General features: G+C 41.6%; 1 protein-coding gene across 25 annotated transcripts in view; it reads right to left on the bottom strand.

Moving 5' to 3' along the window:
* Positions 1 to 2,791: 2,791 nt before the first annotated feature.
* The window catches only part of LOC124142441 (tyrosine-protein phosphatase Lar-like), a 483,544-nt gene continuing 468,103 nt past the window's right edge, over positions 2,792 to 18,232 (bottom strand). For all 25 annotated transcript variants that reach the window (XM_046510959.2, XM_046510976.2, XM_046510967.2 and 22 more), the window contains 14 exons: positions 17,991 to 18,223; positions 16,693 to 16,808; positions 15,573 to 15,871; positions 14,134 to 14,232; positions 13,505 to 13,624; positions 12,232 to 12,386; positions 11,056 to 11,341; positions 10,528 to 10,621; positions 9,690 to 9,766; positions 9,202 to 9,336; positions 8,792 to 8,917; positions 8,019 to 8,173; positions 6,828 to 6,963; positions 2,792 to 5,770 (listed from right to left, as the gene is read on the bottom strand). In XM_046510959.2, coding sequence (XP_046366915.1) covers positions 5,702 to 5,770; positions 6,828 to 6,963; positions 8,019 to 8,173; positions 8,792 to 8,917; positions 9,202 to 9,336; positions 9,690 to 9,766; positions 10,528 to 10,621; positions 11,056 to 11,341; positions 12,232 to 12,386; positions 13,505 to 13,624; positions 14,134 to 14,232; positions 15,573 to 15,871; positions 16,693 to 16,808; positions 17,991 to 18,223 — 2,100 coding nt within the window. In that variant the 3' untranslated portion in view covers positions 2,792 to 5,701. The remainder of the gene's footprint in view (positions 5,771 to 6,827; positions 6,964 to 8,018; positions 8,174 to 8,791; positions 8,918 to 9,201; positions 9,337 to 9,689; positions 9,767 to 10,527; positions 10,622 to 11,055; positions 11,342 to 12,231; positions 12,387 to 13,504; positions 13,625 to 14,133; positions 14,233 to 15,572; positions 15,872 to 16,692; positions 16,809 to 17,990; positions 18,224 to 18,232) is intronic.

The raw sequence follows: 18,232 nt of genomic DNA, 5'->3' as shown, positions 1-18,232 counted from the left end.
AAAAGAGCATATATCAAAACAACGCAAATTGACCTACCCTAACCTGTCCTAACTGTGATTACCCTAAAAATGTACTTTAATAGGTAAAATGATGATAAACTTCGTGTTGACATGCATGTTTTAAACGGCCTATAACCTGAAGTAATTACCTAACACCTGTGCCGAGGTGATGACCTCACACCGTCCCCTGCATTCTCACAGGTGCAAATGTCACCGAGTTGGGGGTGGTCTCAAAATATTGCTGTTATTGTACTTAATTGACATGTGCGTTGATGAGGTAGCAATTTTGGATATGTACTGCATACTGTATTTGCTTGGAAACATCATGGACTAGTTAAAGGCGATGAAACCGGATGGGTATTGGAAGGTTGCGGTTTTGGAATCAAGAAGTATTTGTTGTTCTATATATGGTTTCTTGAGGTAGCATTTATGTACGCTGATGACGTATATGAATCTGTACTTTCGAATGTTGTGTTATGTCTTGCCACGAACCCTTTACACTTAGCCAAGATGGACACAACAGGGTTGAGCTCACAATGTCTGACTGCCGTACGTAAGACAACGTAACCGTGTTGTGCCGCCAGCACACGTCTTGTACGTTACTGGTTTCTTATTCAGCTGAATTTTCTCCATGAGTTGAACTTTCGTTTCATATGGTCGACAATGTCATATATTCCTGTGTCGTCGCCTTCTGACTACTCATGGTTGGGGCGACAGTATCTGATTCCCGGACGTTATATTACTGGCACGATTACCTTTACCTGATGGTACCAGGGGTGCTTTTTGTCCGATAGCCACATGTAGTCAGTGGAATGATTCATCAAGGTAAATTATCTGGACGCCATGACTGTGATGGTTATGAATGGTCCGGGGATAATGTGACCTCACAGACAGGATGGAATATTTCCCCCTGAAAACTACTCGGTCATCGCCACGTGCAGTGTATCGAAATCTTGGAGAGCAATAGTTAGTGCAGTCCGGGAAAGATTAATTGTATCTTTAATTTTCGTCTTTACTTTGTGTGTCCTGGCTGAACGTGTTTCATCGTGCAGGGTTGTTCATGCTATCAGCCACCATCTTGCCTGGCACAGACTTGATTCTGTACAGGCTGGTGAGATACAGCTTGTAACATTCACTTACTCATAGGTAGAAGTCAGCACTCTCATATATCGGAATAGTCCACAACTGATTTCGAACTAGTGGACTATACATATATACCTGCATGTTTTAAGAAGAAATCCAAGGGTGCATGTTTGTGAAAAGATTGTACTGAGGGCTCTTAATTTTCATCAGGAAAAAAATACACCGATATGGTTTAATGACTGACCGCGGTTGTACACCATTAATAATAAATTATCACATGATAAACAGCCAAATACCACAGCCATTGTCAGTACACAAGCACCTGCGGCATCATTTGCCATGAAGACTTGAGTGAGTGAGTATTATTTTACGCCGCTTTTAGCAATATTCCAGCAATATCACGGGGGGCACCAGAAATGAGCTTCACACATTGTACCCATGTCGGGAATCGAACCCGGGTCTTCGGGGTGACGAGCGAACGCTTTAACCACTAGGCTCCACGACCGCCCCATAACGACTTGGAGATGTTGTGTATGGCCTACACCTGCTTTTGAAACAATGCTTTCACATCTGATGGGACTCCATACAGAAGTATCAGCCTGTTCGAAAAGCCCAGATCTACACAACTTCCAACTTTTTGCTTCAACTTTGAAATCAAAGTCTTTTGGTTGGCATCATTCCCAATCTTTTTCCTTTTCTGCACCCAAGTTATGGAAGTCATTATTGCAGGAAATCAGGCTGTTTTCACCTCCAAGCCTTCAAATCAAACTTGAAGACCTAACTCCCTAACTCTATAAGCAACTACCGAGCAGATGAATGTTATTATTATTGGTAGTAGCAGTAGTAGTGGTTCATGAAAAATAACATTATTGGGGGAGACAACGACCCGTCCCTATAGATTTTGACTTGTCTCAGACTAACAGCCTAAACTTGGTAAGGCCAATTACACCATCTTGACAGACATTTCTCACTATATGATGGTTTCGGATCAAGGGTGGCCCAGTCGTCTAAGGTGCCGGAATTTGGTGGGCAGAGTTCTGTTCCTTGGACATAGGACACGCCAGAAGCCTATGATCGTGGGTTCGAATCCCGGTTTGCCCCGATTATGTATTAAGTTTATCAGCACCATACCCATGCTCGGGGGTTTCATCGGAGAGGTAAACGTCTGAGACCTGCATCACTTCGGGCTTTCCTCCAACATTAAGCTGACACGCCCTGATATTACTGGAATACTGTTAAAAGCGGTGTTAAACCCAAGTCACTAACTAAATCACATGATGATTTCAAACATGGCATTCAGGTTGAGTCCACACCAGGAAACAACAGCTTGACGATGGTGGAGATCCTGGTTTGTTGTTTTCAACAGGGCATTATTCAGGTTGTCTCCACACCAAGAAACAACATCTTGACGATGGTGGAGATCCTGGCTTGTTGTTTTCAACAGGGCATTATTCAGGTTGTCTCCATACCAGGAAACAACATCTTGACGATGGTGGAGATCCTGGCTTGTTGTTTTCAACAGGGCATTATTCAGGTTGTCTCCACACCAGGAAACAACATCTTGACGATGGTGGAGATCCTGGTTTGTTGTTTTCAACAGGGCATTATTCAGGTTGTCGCCACACCAGGAAACAACAGCTTGACAATGGTTGAGATCCTGGTTTGTTGTTGTCAACATGGCATCATACAACACAACAGAAAACAGTAGTTTGAGCATTATTCTTTATTTGACTTTACTGGCTGAAATATTGATAAATTTCCGGATGATTCCATCACATACAAAATACCAGTTGAGATGCATGCACTGTGACCAGGTGTACGACCGAATCTTAGCAACACAAACTGATTGTACACATGCACGTAACAGCCGGGTAGGTGGGTTGTGGGCGGGCTCGGTAGGCCGCGAGTTGTAAGAGTTTCGACTGGCCACACCCATAGATTTCAGCTCTATCTACAGCTTCAGCTCAGGGGAGATAATCAGGTATCTACATTATGCAATTGTACAGAGTTACGCAGTTGTGGAGTAAAAAGAGGTTTTTAACCCCTTGTCGAGTATACTTCCTCTGAAAGGTGTTTACATGTCCTGACAGTCTTAATGATTAATGAGGTTCTGAGATCTGATTTGGAATGGTAGTTTCGATATTTTGTAGCATAGTGAAATTTAATTTCACTTGAAAAGGTCATAAATATCAGCCATTGGTGATTACGAGCACTTATATCACAATGTTAGTGGCAAGAAGGTGCAAGGGCTGCTTGGTGGAACGGCTCAACTTTCAGAGGAAGTATTTAACATAACAACATCCAGCATACAACTGAATAGACAATGGAATTCCATTTCTTTCAAATGTACCTGTTCTTTGGTTTTGAAACTAAAAACAGGAACCTAAGTGTGTGACGACTACAGAAACTGAGAGAGAGGAACAAGCTTGAACCTCGAGTCGAGGGCTTAATTGGTAGCAAAATACGGAATAATTTTGGCATGCTGTGTTGCACTCGACGTGCTTGAAAAATGTGTTGCAAATTAGAACTAAAGAATGTCGGAAATTTTGCATAAGTTAATCACAGATGATCGGCTTTCTCGAAGTTTCAAAATTGCGTATAGGAAAGTTGATATTGGGGTTCAAACTTACTCAAAAGTTTGTAAGTGCGCAAGATAAAGATATTTAATTACACAGGATAGTACTTGATCACAAATAGATACATGCTTCAAAATCCATGGCATTTCTACATATCTAGCACAAGAAAGTTTAACAGGAAGAGTGATCTCCCTTAGAGAAGTCCAACACGAGATTGAATGATCATTTCTACAGGGTGGGGTACAAAGCCTGAAGTATGAATGTTTGGCCCCTAAGAATTCAGTAGAAGAAGGTCCATTGCACAATTTGAACACCTCCAAAATAAAGGTAATACACAAGGTCGAATATTAACAATACAGGTTTAAATAGTGATTACCATTCAGCATTGTGTCGCGTGACAGAAGAACACTAACACAAACATAATGCTCTCCGGGAGATTCTACAATGATGGTCCATATTAAAACTAACTACCATGATGTATAATGATCTTCCTTGATATTTTGCTCAACAATTTTCATTATAAACATCAACGGTTGTAATTTGAGTACATGCTCTACACTATTGATTGATTTGAGCTCAAAATTGTACACCTTCTGTTGACTCGGGTTACGGTCTCGAATACCTGGGTTGCATTCAGATTTTCTCAAAAGTCAACATAGATTAAATGAAAACTTTCCACACGAAATGTAACCCAGTAACTTTAAAATTAACAATCAACGTTAGTAATAAATAACATCAAATTTGAAAAATTTGAATTTGAACGATCATGATCGAAATGTAACCCAATATGAGTGAGACATCGATTAATACATACACCTTATAAGTAGCGTACCTTGCACATCCGTCAGCGATGATCCTTTGACATGCTGTCCCTGAAGTAGGGAGTGTGGTCTTATAGAATCCAGCCTTGGTCTATCAAGGCAAAAGGTGTGAGAGAATACAGCACAACCTTGCAACAATGTGGAGCACATGAATGCTACATGACTTGGTAGATTATCATTCATACTTAACACTGATCCGATGACACAAGTCACATTTTTTTTATAGAAAACGGACTCACTTTTGGTTGTTGTAAAAATGGTCACCATGACAACTGTACGAGGCCTACTGATCATACCACTGAAAATGTCTGTCTATAATGTGGACACCAATAATGGAAATGTAATGAACTGAGTGATGCACGATACACTGACAATGTACAATATGTAGCAAATTGAAAAAACATAATGCAACATGAAAATAGGACACATGGATGACAATAATGATACAGTCTATCATACAATTGAAAATGGCTACTGTGTCCTCATGAAATCTCGCTCGTGCCAATTTCATCCACTGTCTCACAGCTTTCCCACATAGTTCAGTGTCCATGACGGACACGTACATACATTCTGTCATTAGACGAGGTTCACTTCCCTCTCAGTGAATATGTCTAAGCATGTCAGTATTCACCTGTTCTATCCATCAACTAAAGAGAAGACAACTATGTATATTGCTCAGTCCAGTTGAAATATTGGCTAGTACGACGACACAAGCACGGAGCACCACCAGATCACGCCAAAATACATGGATCTTTCGAAACGGCTGCTCCTCCTTTGACAAGCAGCAAGCGATGTAGGATGGAGGGTGTCACGTGATCACAAACAGTCGTTGATACAGTATGATCCAATGTGAGACTTGCTCTAGCGGCAGCAGAAGCAAGTACGGCGACCAAATATGGAAGCAGCTTGGTCCGATGATCTGACTGCACCCTCTGATGCTAACATCGCAGTTTCAACCACTTGACAGCTTGATGAATCGAATCCATGTCTTGTCACATACAAATCCCTGGTGATAAAATCTCATGAAATAACTCTTTGAACAGAGTGCACAAGTCACAGTCAAGCTGAATGTCCAAGAGCAGTCAAGTTCAGGACATGCAACCATCTAAAATGTCCTGTGTCACAGTTCCGAACTTGACTCTCCAAACTTGACTTCACAATGTCCATCTATCACCAAGGTACCGAGGGCTGCATAGCTTGAAACACGCTGTCCCCGGTCTGTCAGTTTGCATAGTGGTCGAAAGATCCCAAATACTCCAACGCTGCTCGATAGTTGAACTGGTATTGGTCCTGGAACATCAACATAAAAATTGTCAGTAAATAAAATTGTGGGAGAACAACAAACGGGGTAACAAAACAATGCTATTGAGGTTTTAACACTTTTAACTTGGGAGGGTTTAGGAAACATTTCAAGGAACCAAGAAAACATTCTTTCAAATGAGTGTCAGAATTGATTATAATGCGGTCAATAATATTTTAGCCTGACGACTTGCAATTAGTGTTTGATAGTAGTGATTTCGACCTTTAAGGTAAAAGATATGATGCAATCGGCTAGGGGCATCTCGATAAATCGAAATATTGATATATTGCTATTGGTAAGCACTTAAAGTCAATAAATTGATCAATAGTATTGATAGTATTGATTTCAGTTAGGAATATCGATAGTTTTGATTGTATTTACTATAGTTTTACAGTTTCAATAAAATACATGCAATGCTGTTCAAATTTGTTTTTCTTTTGATCACAAGTGGTAGTAATTTACATATGGTAATGCGGAAGCTTCTTTTTCATAAATTTTTAGGGTAAAGAAAAAACAACAGTCATACTTTTTGTTTGTTATGGTTATCACATTCAAAGGAAACTTCAGTTCCAAGGTTTAATTCAACTCTAAAATCCATCTAAAACGATACACTGAAAACTATCAATATTTATCGCAATAGTCGCTTGCAATATCAATCGTTATCGCAATAGTGATTTCCAGATCAATAGTCACCCCTATTGGCTCTTATAACAATATATGGCATGGGGTACAGGGGACCCATTGGCCGATCCAGAAGGGTGGTCCGGAACCAGACCTCCCCGCACCCTTTGAAAACCAAAAGTCTGTTGTAGACAATCTCCCCCCACCACTGAGAGAGGATTTTGATATTTTGGCTCCTTCCCTTAATGCTGGGTCCGCCCTTGGGATCTACTCTGCCCTGGAGATCCCAGTTATACAGATATTTCCAGTTTACCAATATATATGCTACATGTGGAAAACTAAAATTTCGTTCAAGACAGTCGTACAGTGGAGTAGCATGAACTATTGATCATTGAGTCTTGGGAAGCAATATCTTGTATGTCTCACCTCTGTCTGAACCATCGCTGGTCTCTGTGTCCTCAACATCTTCACTGTCTGGAACATGTCCACTACGCCCTCGTAACGCATCCTCTCCAACACAATACTAAGGGTGATGAACACGCCAGTCCGCCCAACACCAGCACTGAAACAAACACAGACGCCTGAACAAGCTGGCCCACTAGGATGGCTTTGTTTGTTGTCTAACACCACACTCAGCAATTTTCCATACATATATGACAGCAGCCTGAAAATAATCAAGTCTGGACCAGGGAATCCACAGATTGATATCATGAACAATGATCCACACCATTCGGGAATGATGACACGCTATCAAGTCACCGAGCCTGATCACCTGATCCATTTAGTCGCCTCTTACAGGTGAGGTGAAATGGGGTTTAACGTTGCGTCCAAGATTATTGCACTTATATAGCGACGTGCATGGACGTGTGTGTGTGTGTGTGTGTGTGTGTGTGTGGCTGCTTGTACTAGTCCGGACTGATGCCGATTTATAGTGCTAGCTCACTGAGATACCATGCTGCAGTTTAACATGAATACCCCACTCAGACACAGTATACTGACTCCGAGCCGACCAGTCCTTGTTTTAGACCCTTAATGCCGAACGCCAGACAGGGTAACAACAAGTACCATCTTTTAATGTCTTTTGGTATGACGCAGCCAGGGATCAAACCCCGGACCTTCCGCTCTCCGGGCGGATGCTCTACCATTAGACCACGGCAGTCAGTCGCCTCTTACAACTGGTGTAGGTTGCTGGGGACCTATTCTAACCTGGAATCCCCAAGGGGTGTACAACGCTTGAAACAATATTTCAGTCATGGCACAGTCTTAGTATCACGTGGGCAGAAAGACGAATGAAACAGACCCTTGACGTTCATCACTCTGGGGAAATCTTTAAACACTGGTCCTGTCAGACCCAAGATCATTATCAGAGCAATTATGGGATTTGAACCCATGATCTGCGAATCTTGTCAGGAAGACTTTCTTACAGAGTGAGTGAGTGAGTATGGTCTTATGCTGCTTTTTGCAATTTTCAAGCAATATCATGGCGGGGGGACACCACAAATGGGTTTCACACATTGTACCCATGTGGGGAATCGTAGCCGGGTCTTCGGTGCGATGAGCGAACGCTTAACCACTAGGCTACCACCTCTTTTCTTATAGCGGAAATATAATACAAACCTGCAATGAACAGTGATTGGTCCTTCTTGTCCAAACTGTTCCTTTGTCTTGTGGACCTGACCAATGAAATCAATGAATCCCTCTCCAGATTTTGGCACGCCTTGTTCTGGCCAGTCTGTGAACTGGAACTGACGTATTGTTCGAGATTGTCCATCCTGGAAACAAGAAGGCGGAATTACTACACGATTCACACAGTAGACACGCAAGTTCCTGAGTGACAGAGTGGTCGCAACCAGAGTTTATGACCTTCGACCAGACAATCCAGTGATTAATATCATGAGCATCGATCCACGCAATTGGGATTGATGACATGCATTACGACAAGCATAGTCGCCTTTTACGGCAAGCATGGGTTGCTGAAGACCTATTCTACCCCGGAATCTTCACGGATCCAACTGGGATTAGAAACTGCATTAGACACCAAGGCCACCTGTGCCCTTGTCTGAACCAGACAAAGTCAAGGGACCCCCATGTTGGAAGGGTGTGGTGGCACACGATAATGGCCATGATGATGTCTTACTCAGTAGCAACAAATTCCGACGACAATTCCTTCTCAGCAGCCCTTGTTACTAGTTGATACCCACCTAATTCATCACATACTTTTAACTTGGAGGCAAGTCTTTCTTCCGAATACAGGAAATTAAAAGACATTAATATAAAATCTATCTGAATAAAATCTTTCTGCTGATAAGAAGGAATGACATATATCTATCTTATAGCTCTTTCTCAAGACAAAACAAGTATTTTCAACACAGAGAACAACAGTTACATACCCTAGCGTCTGTGACCTTGAACTCTCTGAGAATGTATTGTGGCATGTTGTACTCGGTCATGGGATCGACCACGAAATACTGATAACGGGCTGACCTCTCACTTGGCCAGTATTGGTGACATTTTTCCTGCAAATACAACAAAGCAACTTCAACAACTGACACACATTAACAAAGGTCTCCATGAACGTATCAGAGGCTGATCCAGGTGTTTTTAAGATGGGTGTGGGGGGAGAGAAGCAGCAATGAAGGCATCTTAATTTCTACTTACAACACTAGAGGAGAACAGTTTATAACTCCACAGATAATAAACATTTCATACACTGTCAATAGCTTACAACACTACAATATTGTTTAGGCTTTGGTCTCTGTCTGCTGTCCAATATGGCAGTCAAGAGTGAATGTCAACCTACCCTGCCCATCTCTCGGAGTTTGGTCAACATGACGATGATGGTTGAGTTGTGCTCCCACAACATTCTCCAGAAGTCTTCTGTTGTCTCCGCCAGTGGACCTTGGGTGGCGATGTATGCCTTCTTGTAGCGGTATCCCTGCACATCAAACAATACGTTCACATCCATTCTCTACATAACCAAATAGCAAAGTTGACATCTGTAAATGTATTTTGCATGCATTAAAATGAAAAGTAATGTGTCAAATTGAAGGCGAGAGTACGGTTTTGTGCTGTTAGAAGTAATATTCTATTTACATCAGTGGATGAACGGACTGCACGTTATCGTACCCATGTTGGGAGTCAAACCGTGATCTTGGGTACAAGGTACAAACACCTTATCCATCAATACACTGGCACACAAATTGAAGTATAAATTTCTGGTCATCAAGAAAACTGAAACAACTGAATTATGTGACAAATGTTTGTGCAAATCTAATAAAAAAATCTTACGTCTATAAAGCTTGCATTGATGTAATCTGAACCATCCACGCCCCGGATCGGCTGGAGACACACGCGAGTAGACTCATCTGAAATAGGATGTTGTGTAACTTAAAAGAAACAGTAATGTATTGATTCAACTACAACAGTACTTCACCTGAAAGTATCAAATTATAGCACATATTTTTTACATTTATGACATTAAAAAATTATTGATATCCAACCTCATGAGAACCGAGAGTAAGTAAGACATTTATTTTCCCCCAAATCATAAAATAATTTTGATTAATATGACAGAGAATTAATCCAAGATAAAGCCTGACAGATTCAAGTACACAAGGTCGTCTCATGATCTTGTTGGTATTGATCCATGAAGTCGCCTCTTACAACCGGCAAAGATAGGTTCCCAGGGAGCAATTCGAACCCAGCATCCCAAAAGGCAGTGGTAACTATAATCAGTTTTGATATGACATCTTGATCTCATCAGAACTGTATTGAGAGAATGAGTTGGTTTTAACGCCGCTTTTAACAGTATTCCAGTTATATCATGGCGTGTCAGCTTAATGTGGGATGAATGCCCAAAGTGATGCAGGTCTCAGATGTTTACCACTTTGGTGAAACCCACGAGCACAGGTATGGTTCTAGCAAACCTAGAAACATAGTCGGGGCGAACCGGGATTCGAACCCACAATCATAGGTTTCTGGCGTGCCCGAGGGAAGAACTGTATTGACACAATGTCTAACACTGCGATAACACTGGGATAACTGTTAATATCTATGGTCTCAAGGACTGTATTCACTAGGTTTCACTGAGTCTTACAGCACAATCATCACTTTGAAACATACTTACAAGGCAGTATATTGACAAGTCTATTTTTGAATTTGTTGACTGGAAGATTTGCGCTAACAAATCTATTCGGACTGGCCTTCACATTGGCTAATCTCTGCAAAATAAAAAATTGCATATTTACATCAAGAACAGACAATCCAGTGATTGACATAATGAGCATCGATCTATGTAATTGGGATGTCCAAAATGTGTTATTTTCAAAGTAGTTAGTAATCACCAAAACTCAAAATGTGCAAACCATCACACGCTGTTACAAGTGATTTAATTATTAACTGGTTCTATATGAGGAGGCAGCTATAATGACATCAATAATGAGTCTAAATTACTGATACATTCCTAAAATAACTGTAATACATTTCACATTTTGGTATTGGTGGAATTTGCTTCAAAATTTTGTAATGACTCCCTTAAATCACAACATTATCATATCTGTATAATAAAAATGCTTGCCTTCCAAATAATCTTCTCATAATGTATATTCAATGCCTGAATGTTATTATCTGAAACAGCAGAAGGCAGTGACATTACCTTGAATTCCAGTTCCATGCCTGTGACTGTCTCGCCGGGCTCGGGGGCCGTGAGTTTCTGTATATGGGCTGTGAGGTTGCGAGCCGGGACCTCGGTGTTGCCACACTGTACCGCCTCCAGCAGAGAGTCGTGGATGAAGATATATTGGTCCTCGGTTTGTACCATGTAGTTTCGTTGAGCACGGAGGCAGGTTACATGCCCGTATATATCAACAGTCTTTTCATGCTTAATTCTCTCCAGCATGGCGTCTATCACTATGAACGCTCCAGTCCGGCCTACACCAGCACTGAAACAAGCATTGGTTACAATCAGTATCTTTGCCAGATATATAAGTATTTTCAACATGAATATCCGATGCTTTTTAAATTAATTTGTTACATCGAGGATTTGCTATTAATTTCAGTTGAGTATCTTCACATTCCTTCTTAAAAATCTTAGCAGCAGGAAATCCTAAAGGCAGGTTTTTCCCAGGTCAAGTTTTTATCAATTTTGACAATTATCTCCCCTTGACCTGTGAGTAACAATTACTCCTCCATACAAGTAGTAATCAACTTCAAACTGTGGACCAAGTCACTTTCAACAAACATTGTATGGAGGGGTTATCTCCCTTTGGCCTCTGACTATAATCTTCACACTATAAAGTTAGCTAACAATAAGGAAGGACAGAAAATAAAGGGTTTCTACAAGGACAAATTTCTTTTACAGAGACTCAAAGATCTACAAGTTCTAAGAAGAAAAATATATATATCATATTTACAGGGATGAGAATGGATATTTACCTTTCAGCTGAAATATCCTTGCAGTTGAGCGTTGTCTATAATTGGGGGTGTTTATGGGGGAAGCCGTGAGATTTTAAAAAATTGGTGGTCACTAAAATTTGCGGAAATTCACGGATCTGAAGAGGATTCTCATCCCTGAATTTAGGTTATTTACATGGTGCTACTAAACTGCAGCAATCTGATTGGCCAAAAGGGGTCACCTATATAGATGGAACCAGAAACACAAGACGTATTAAAGAGAATTTCTCCTCATTGTTTTGATAGTCCAACATGATTGGCAGCAGCTTGATTAAATAAATTTAACATGTTTCAAAACAGCTGTTGAAGTTCCAAGTGTTTTTAAGCCCTGTGGGAACTCTACTGTACTCTAGTTTCATGAGCTACCAGAGGCACCCACCTGCAGTGCACCACCATGGGCCCAGCATCGGCTGGGTTACTGGATTTCACTCTGCGCATGAACATCAGAAGTGGTGTCGGGTGGTCTGGGACACCATGGTCTGGCCAGGCAGTGAACTGGAACTGTCGAACTTCACGCTTCTCTGGGCAGCCGTACTGTCAACACCAACAGACATGTTACTTCAATTGTGTCAACATTGTTGTACAGACATCAATGAGTGAGTGAGTGAGTGAGTGAGTGAGTGAGTGAGTGAGTGAGTGAGTGAGGAAAGTCTGAAGAGATCCAAGGCCCACTTGCACAAAGCATTCTTAGTGCTAAGACTTTGTTGAAGTATGGAAGTTGCAATGGTCTTAGCACTAAGATCACTTTGTGCAAGTGGGCCCAGGACTGGGCATCTAACACCCCGGTGAAACCTACAAGCACAGTTATAGTTCTGACTAACCTAGAAACATAATCAGTGCTAATCCAGAGTCATGGGTTTTTGGCAAGCCTAAGGGGCACAACTCTGCACAGCAAATCGCTTTGCCTTTAACAACTGTAGCACTGTGCTCCCTTCCTTTCACCAACGTAGGACTCCTGTCAGGTGAACCACCCACTCTGTTACACCTTTCATGTGTCTTGTGGGGCTTACTGTCACTGTTTGTTTTCAACACCCACTCAATATTCCAGCTTTATGATGGGGGTGGGGGGAAAGGAGATCTAGACCAGACAAACCAGTGATTATTATTTATGAGCAATGTACATGGTTTATGGGTATGATGACACAATGAACTGAGTGACCGAGTCTGACCTCACAACCAATGTTGCTGCCTCGCGTGATCAGCATTTCTTGCTGGGGACCTACACTAACATGAGTCACCAAAGGGGTTTTAATTGTTTGTTTGTTTGTACCTGAACACCGCACTCCTCAATATTTCAATTATATATAACGACTGTCTGTAAATAATTGAGTCTGGACCAGACAATCCAGTGATTGACATCATGAGCATCGATCTATGCCATTTGGATATGATGACATGCATCAACCAAGTCAGCAAGTCTGACCACTTGATCCCTTTAGTCGCCTCTTACGACAAGCATAGTCGCCTTTTACGGCAAGCATGGGTTACTGAAGACCTATTCTACCCCGGATCTTCACAGGTCTCACCAAAGGGGTAGTTGAACTAATATCAGGGTAGTTGAACTAATGTCAAATAATGCATTTCAAAAACTTATTCTATGATAGTCCTTTAGCGTCCACCTATATGAGCATTATTCTTAGGACAGTTCTTACCCTGGCAATTTGGAATGTTCTCACAGTGTACGTAGCTAGTTCTGTGACGTCAACCAGATGAATGTGCATTATGCCGTAAGTCTCAGCTCCACGAGATGGCCAGTACTGGTCACATTTAATCTGAAAATAAAAAAATAAAAAATGAAAAAAGGGGTAAAACATCACCTCATCTTGAGATAAAATGAAAAGGGCTCTAAAAACACACTTTTGAAAGATCATTCAACAACAACAAACATTATTTATTTTAATAATTTATAATTAAGTATTTCCAAGCAGTAAATGCAAGATGAGTGAATTAATTTATATGTGAAAGTAGATAGACTGAAACATATTAGAGAAAACATAAGTACTATGACCTTAGCAACTATATTTATGCAGGTTTGACCTAGGTCTATATAATTTCTAGTCCATTAATAAATTTTGTAGGGTCCATGGCATGATTTGCCACTCATGCAGTCTGGACCAGACAATCAAGTGATTGACATAATGAGCATCGATCCATGCAATTTGGAGACAATGACATGCATCTGTTGCAGAAGACAATTCTAACGCAGATCTTCACGGCATGGCGACGGACAAGTTTGATTTCAAAAGTATTTGCTTGTGCGACTCAGTGACTTTGAACTTACCCGTGAGCGTTCTTCCAGCTTGGTCATCATGACTATCGTGGTGGAACGCTGTTCCCAGACCATACGCCAGAAGTCTCCAAATGTTTCAGGTAGGGGACCCTGAAACATGGCCATGACAGTCAGTATTCTAATTTCTTGAAGTTTTCTTTATACAACAAAATTCATTGCATCTTCCAAGACATTAAAACATCTTCCATACTTAAACACAGTCCTACAACAATTGTAGCGCTACGAACAGGTGCAAGGGACTAAATCTCCCTTACTTTAACAGTCCTACAACAATCCTAGCGCTAAGATCACTTTGTGGAACAGGTGCAAGGGACTAAATCTCCCCTACTTTAACACAGTCCTACAACAATCCTAGCGCTAAGATCACTTTGTGGAACAGGTGCAAGGGACTAAATCTCCCCTACTTTAACACAGTCCTACAACAATCCTAGCGCTAAGATCACTTTGTGGAACAGGTCCAAGGGACTAAATCTCCCCTACTTTAACAGTCCTACAACAATCCTAGCGCGAAGATCACTTTGTGGAACAGGTGCAAGGGACTAAATCTCCCCTACTTTAACAGTCCTACAACAATCCTAGCGCTAAGATCACTTTGTGGAACAGGTGCAAGGGACTAAATCTCCCCTACTTAAACACAGTCCTACAACAATCCTAGCGCTAAGATCACTTTGTGGAACAGGTGCAAGGGACTAAATCTCCCTTACTTTAACAGTCCTACAACAATCCTAGCGCTAAGATCACTTTGTGGAACAGGTGCAAGGGACTAAATCTCCCCTACTTTAACACAGTCCTACAACAATCCTAGCGCTAAGATCACTTTGTGGAACAGGTGCAAGGGACTAAATCTCCCTTACTTTAACAGTCCTACAACAATCCTAGCGCTCAGATCACTTTGTGGAACAGGTGCAAGGGACTAAATCTCCCTTACTTTAACAGTCCTACAACAATCCTAGCGCTAAGATCACTTTGTGGAACAGGTGCAAGGGACTAAATCTCCCCTACTTTACCACAGTCCTACAACAATCCTAGTGCTAAGATCACTTTGTGGAGCCCAAGTAATCTGCCCTCAATCCTGATAGGTGTTCCTGATAACACGCTCCTGGGTTCTACACATGCAGACATATGCACAAATGTATAGATTGAACGCAGAAAAAAATATACTTTGCATTGCCATGGATGCACAATAATACACATTGTACTAAATTCTTGACAAGAACTATAAAGGTCCTGTAATTAAAGTATTTATCAAATCTTATAGTACACTACAGTACACTACAGTACACTACAGTACACCATTTCAGTACGTTACAGGACCCTCATATCTCCTGCACGGTCCTATTATGGGGGGACCCTGGACCCCTATTTTTGTAGGTCAAGGTCAAACCCTGCAGTTCCATATAATATAAAACTTGACTCCAAATTACACTGACCTGTGTGGCAATGTATGCGTTCTGCTTGCGGTATCCATCCATGTAATTGGCATTGATGTAGTCGCTGCCTGGGACGCCATCAATGGGCTGCAGAATGACGCGGGAGTGGTCGTAAGCAATGACGTTGGCGTAGCGGTTCTTGGGTTTGTTGACCTCCAAATTGGAGTTGTCCCAAGTAAACTGCTGACCTGGTTCTATGCTCTCGTATTCCTGAGAGAATTTCAAGTTATCGTTGGCTTTCAAGTTTTCAATGTGGTCTCCAAGTCTCTCAATCGGTATGGGCGGGTGACTAATCATCGCTGGAAGAGAGCAACAGAAGTGTGAGTGAGTTAGAGAGACATTGAGAGAGTGAGGTTCAAATCTCCTACAACAGTATTCAGACAATATATTAAATCTAAATTACATCTGAACCACAGAACTCAACTTAAGACATAGATCTTATTTTCTTTCCATTTTTCAGGGTTGGTGGAATACATGCATTGAATTTCTAAAAAACATCTCAACCTAGAACTAAAATACCCACAGGGCTGCTGTTTACATAGGACACAGAGGGACACCAGAAATAGGCTTCACACATTGTACCCAGGTGGGGAATCGAACCAGGTCATTGGCATGACAAGCAAACGCTTAACCACTAGGCTACCCCACCGCCCCAATTAGGTTTTAGCATCACTTTGAGCATTTTTTCCGTCATCATGGTTAGGGAGGAAATTCAGAGGTGATGCAGTTCCACTGTCATGAAACCTAAGCACTATGGTGCTGACAAACCTAGAATCACAATCAGGGTGAACCAGGATTCAAACCCACAATCATCAGTTTACAGCACGACTAAGGACACAACTCTGCGTTAGGCTACTGGGTCACCTGTGAACTATGGCAAAACCGGTGAGCACAGTATCTGGGATTCGAACCCACGATGTTAGGTTTCTAGCAAGACCATGAGCAGAGGTAATCTGGGATTCGAAACCATGTTAGGTTTCTAGCAAGACTATGAGCACAGTATCTGGGATTCGAACCCACGATGTTAGGTTTCTAGCAAGACTATGAGCAAAGGTAATCTGGGATTCGAAATCCATGTTAGGTTTCTAGCAAGACTAGGGGACACACAGCAGGTACTCACCAGGGGTTTGGTAGTGCTGTCGTCGCATTTCCACAGGATCCACCAGGTAAGGAGGTATGTCTACCATTACCTTAGACTCGGGTTCGAGGATGGCCCCTTTGGAATTGGACTTTTTGCTGAAAAGACATGGAAAATATCGGTCAAACGTAACAAGGCTGAAAAAGTCTTGGTTCTCAGGCACCCCCCGCATCATCAGAAAGACTGCCTCACGTTTTGTTTTTATTTCCATTGTAAAAAAAAAAAATCGCAAAAATCTTAACACTTAAAAACACTGAGATCCCATGTAACATGCAGTTACTTCCCTTTACATGCGCACTGCTTTACTGTGTATTTCAGGTTATGGTAATGGTGGCTATACGAGTTTGTATGCTTGTTTATGTAGGGAGGCCATTTCCCAGGTTGATGGTACACAGCTGTTATTTGGTTACAGACTAGTTTGAACAAGCAAAAAAATATAAAAAAAACCCCAAGAAAACACCACCACCCGCACTATATTTCCAAAAGTCATTGTCTGAGAAACAACTGTTTTATTTTTTTTAAGCATAAAAGGCTGCTTATATAATTTGTTCTCACTGTATTGTAAGCAATCTAGTTTTCATATGAACACAACCATGACACCAATCATAATGATCCAATACCTAGTGTTAAAAAGTGCCAAGTTTTAAAGTGGTATAAATGTTTATATCGCATACAAGATTATTGCACTTATATAGCGACATACATGCGTACTTGCATGTGTGCTAGTGCAGGCTAATGCCGGTTCTATAGTGCCAGCCCACCGTTACCATTTCAGTTTAACATGGATACACAGTATACTGACTCCGAACTGACCAGTCCATTCATTTATCCCCATAATGCTGACTGCCAGACAGAGTAGTAACAAGTACCAACTCTATCACCTTCAGTTGGGCGTTATGACAGACATCGGGTGCTGGGGAATTCCTATGTGGTGAGTGAGTGAGTTGTGTTTAACTCCTCTTTAAACTGTATTCCAGTTCTATCACGGCATGTCAGCTTAACGTGGGAGGAAAGCCTGAAGTGATGCAGGTCTTAGACGTTTACCACTTTTGTGAAACCGATGAGCTAGGGTCTGGTGCTAACAAACCTAGAAACATAATCGGTGCAAACCGGGATTCAAACCCACATATGTTTCTGGCGTGCCCAAGGAATGCAACTCAGCGAATTGCGGCGCCTTAGACGACTGGGCCACCCGTGGCCCCCTTTACTTTATTGTACTGCACATAGTGATATAAGGAATGATTAACACAAGGCAAAACATGACCAACCAATCCACTTACCGGAACATTAAAAAAGCAATGACGGCACAAACAAGAATTAGGAATACGCCTCCCCCGCAGGCGGGCGCAACGATCAATAATAGTCTGTTTGTCTCGTCATGTGCCGTAACGTCGTCCTGGGATGGTTTTGGGTTGTCGACTGTCTTTGGGTTAGCCGGTCGTACAATTGGTGTTTCACTGATACCGGTGCTGAGACTCAGAATCTCGGAATATTCACTTGATGTGTACAAGCGCTGAAAGGA

The sequence above is a fragment of the Haliotis rufescens genome, unplaced genomic scaffold (genome assembly GCF_023055435.1).
Source record: "Haliotis rufescens isolate VD_foot unplaced genomic scaffold, xgHalRufe1.0.p SCAF_2, whole genome shotgun sequence".
NCBI lineage: Eukaryota > Metazoa > Mollusca > Gastropoda > Lepetellida > Haliotidae > Haliotis > Haliotis rufescens.
This window is presented reverse-complemented; position numbering and strand designations above follow the sequence as displayed.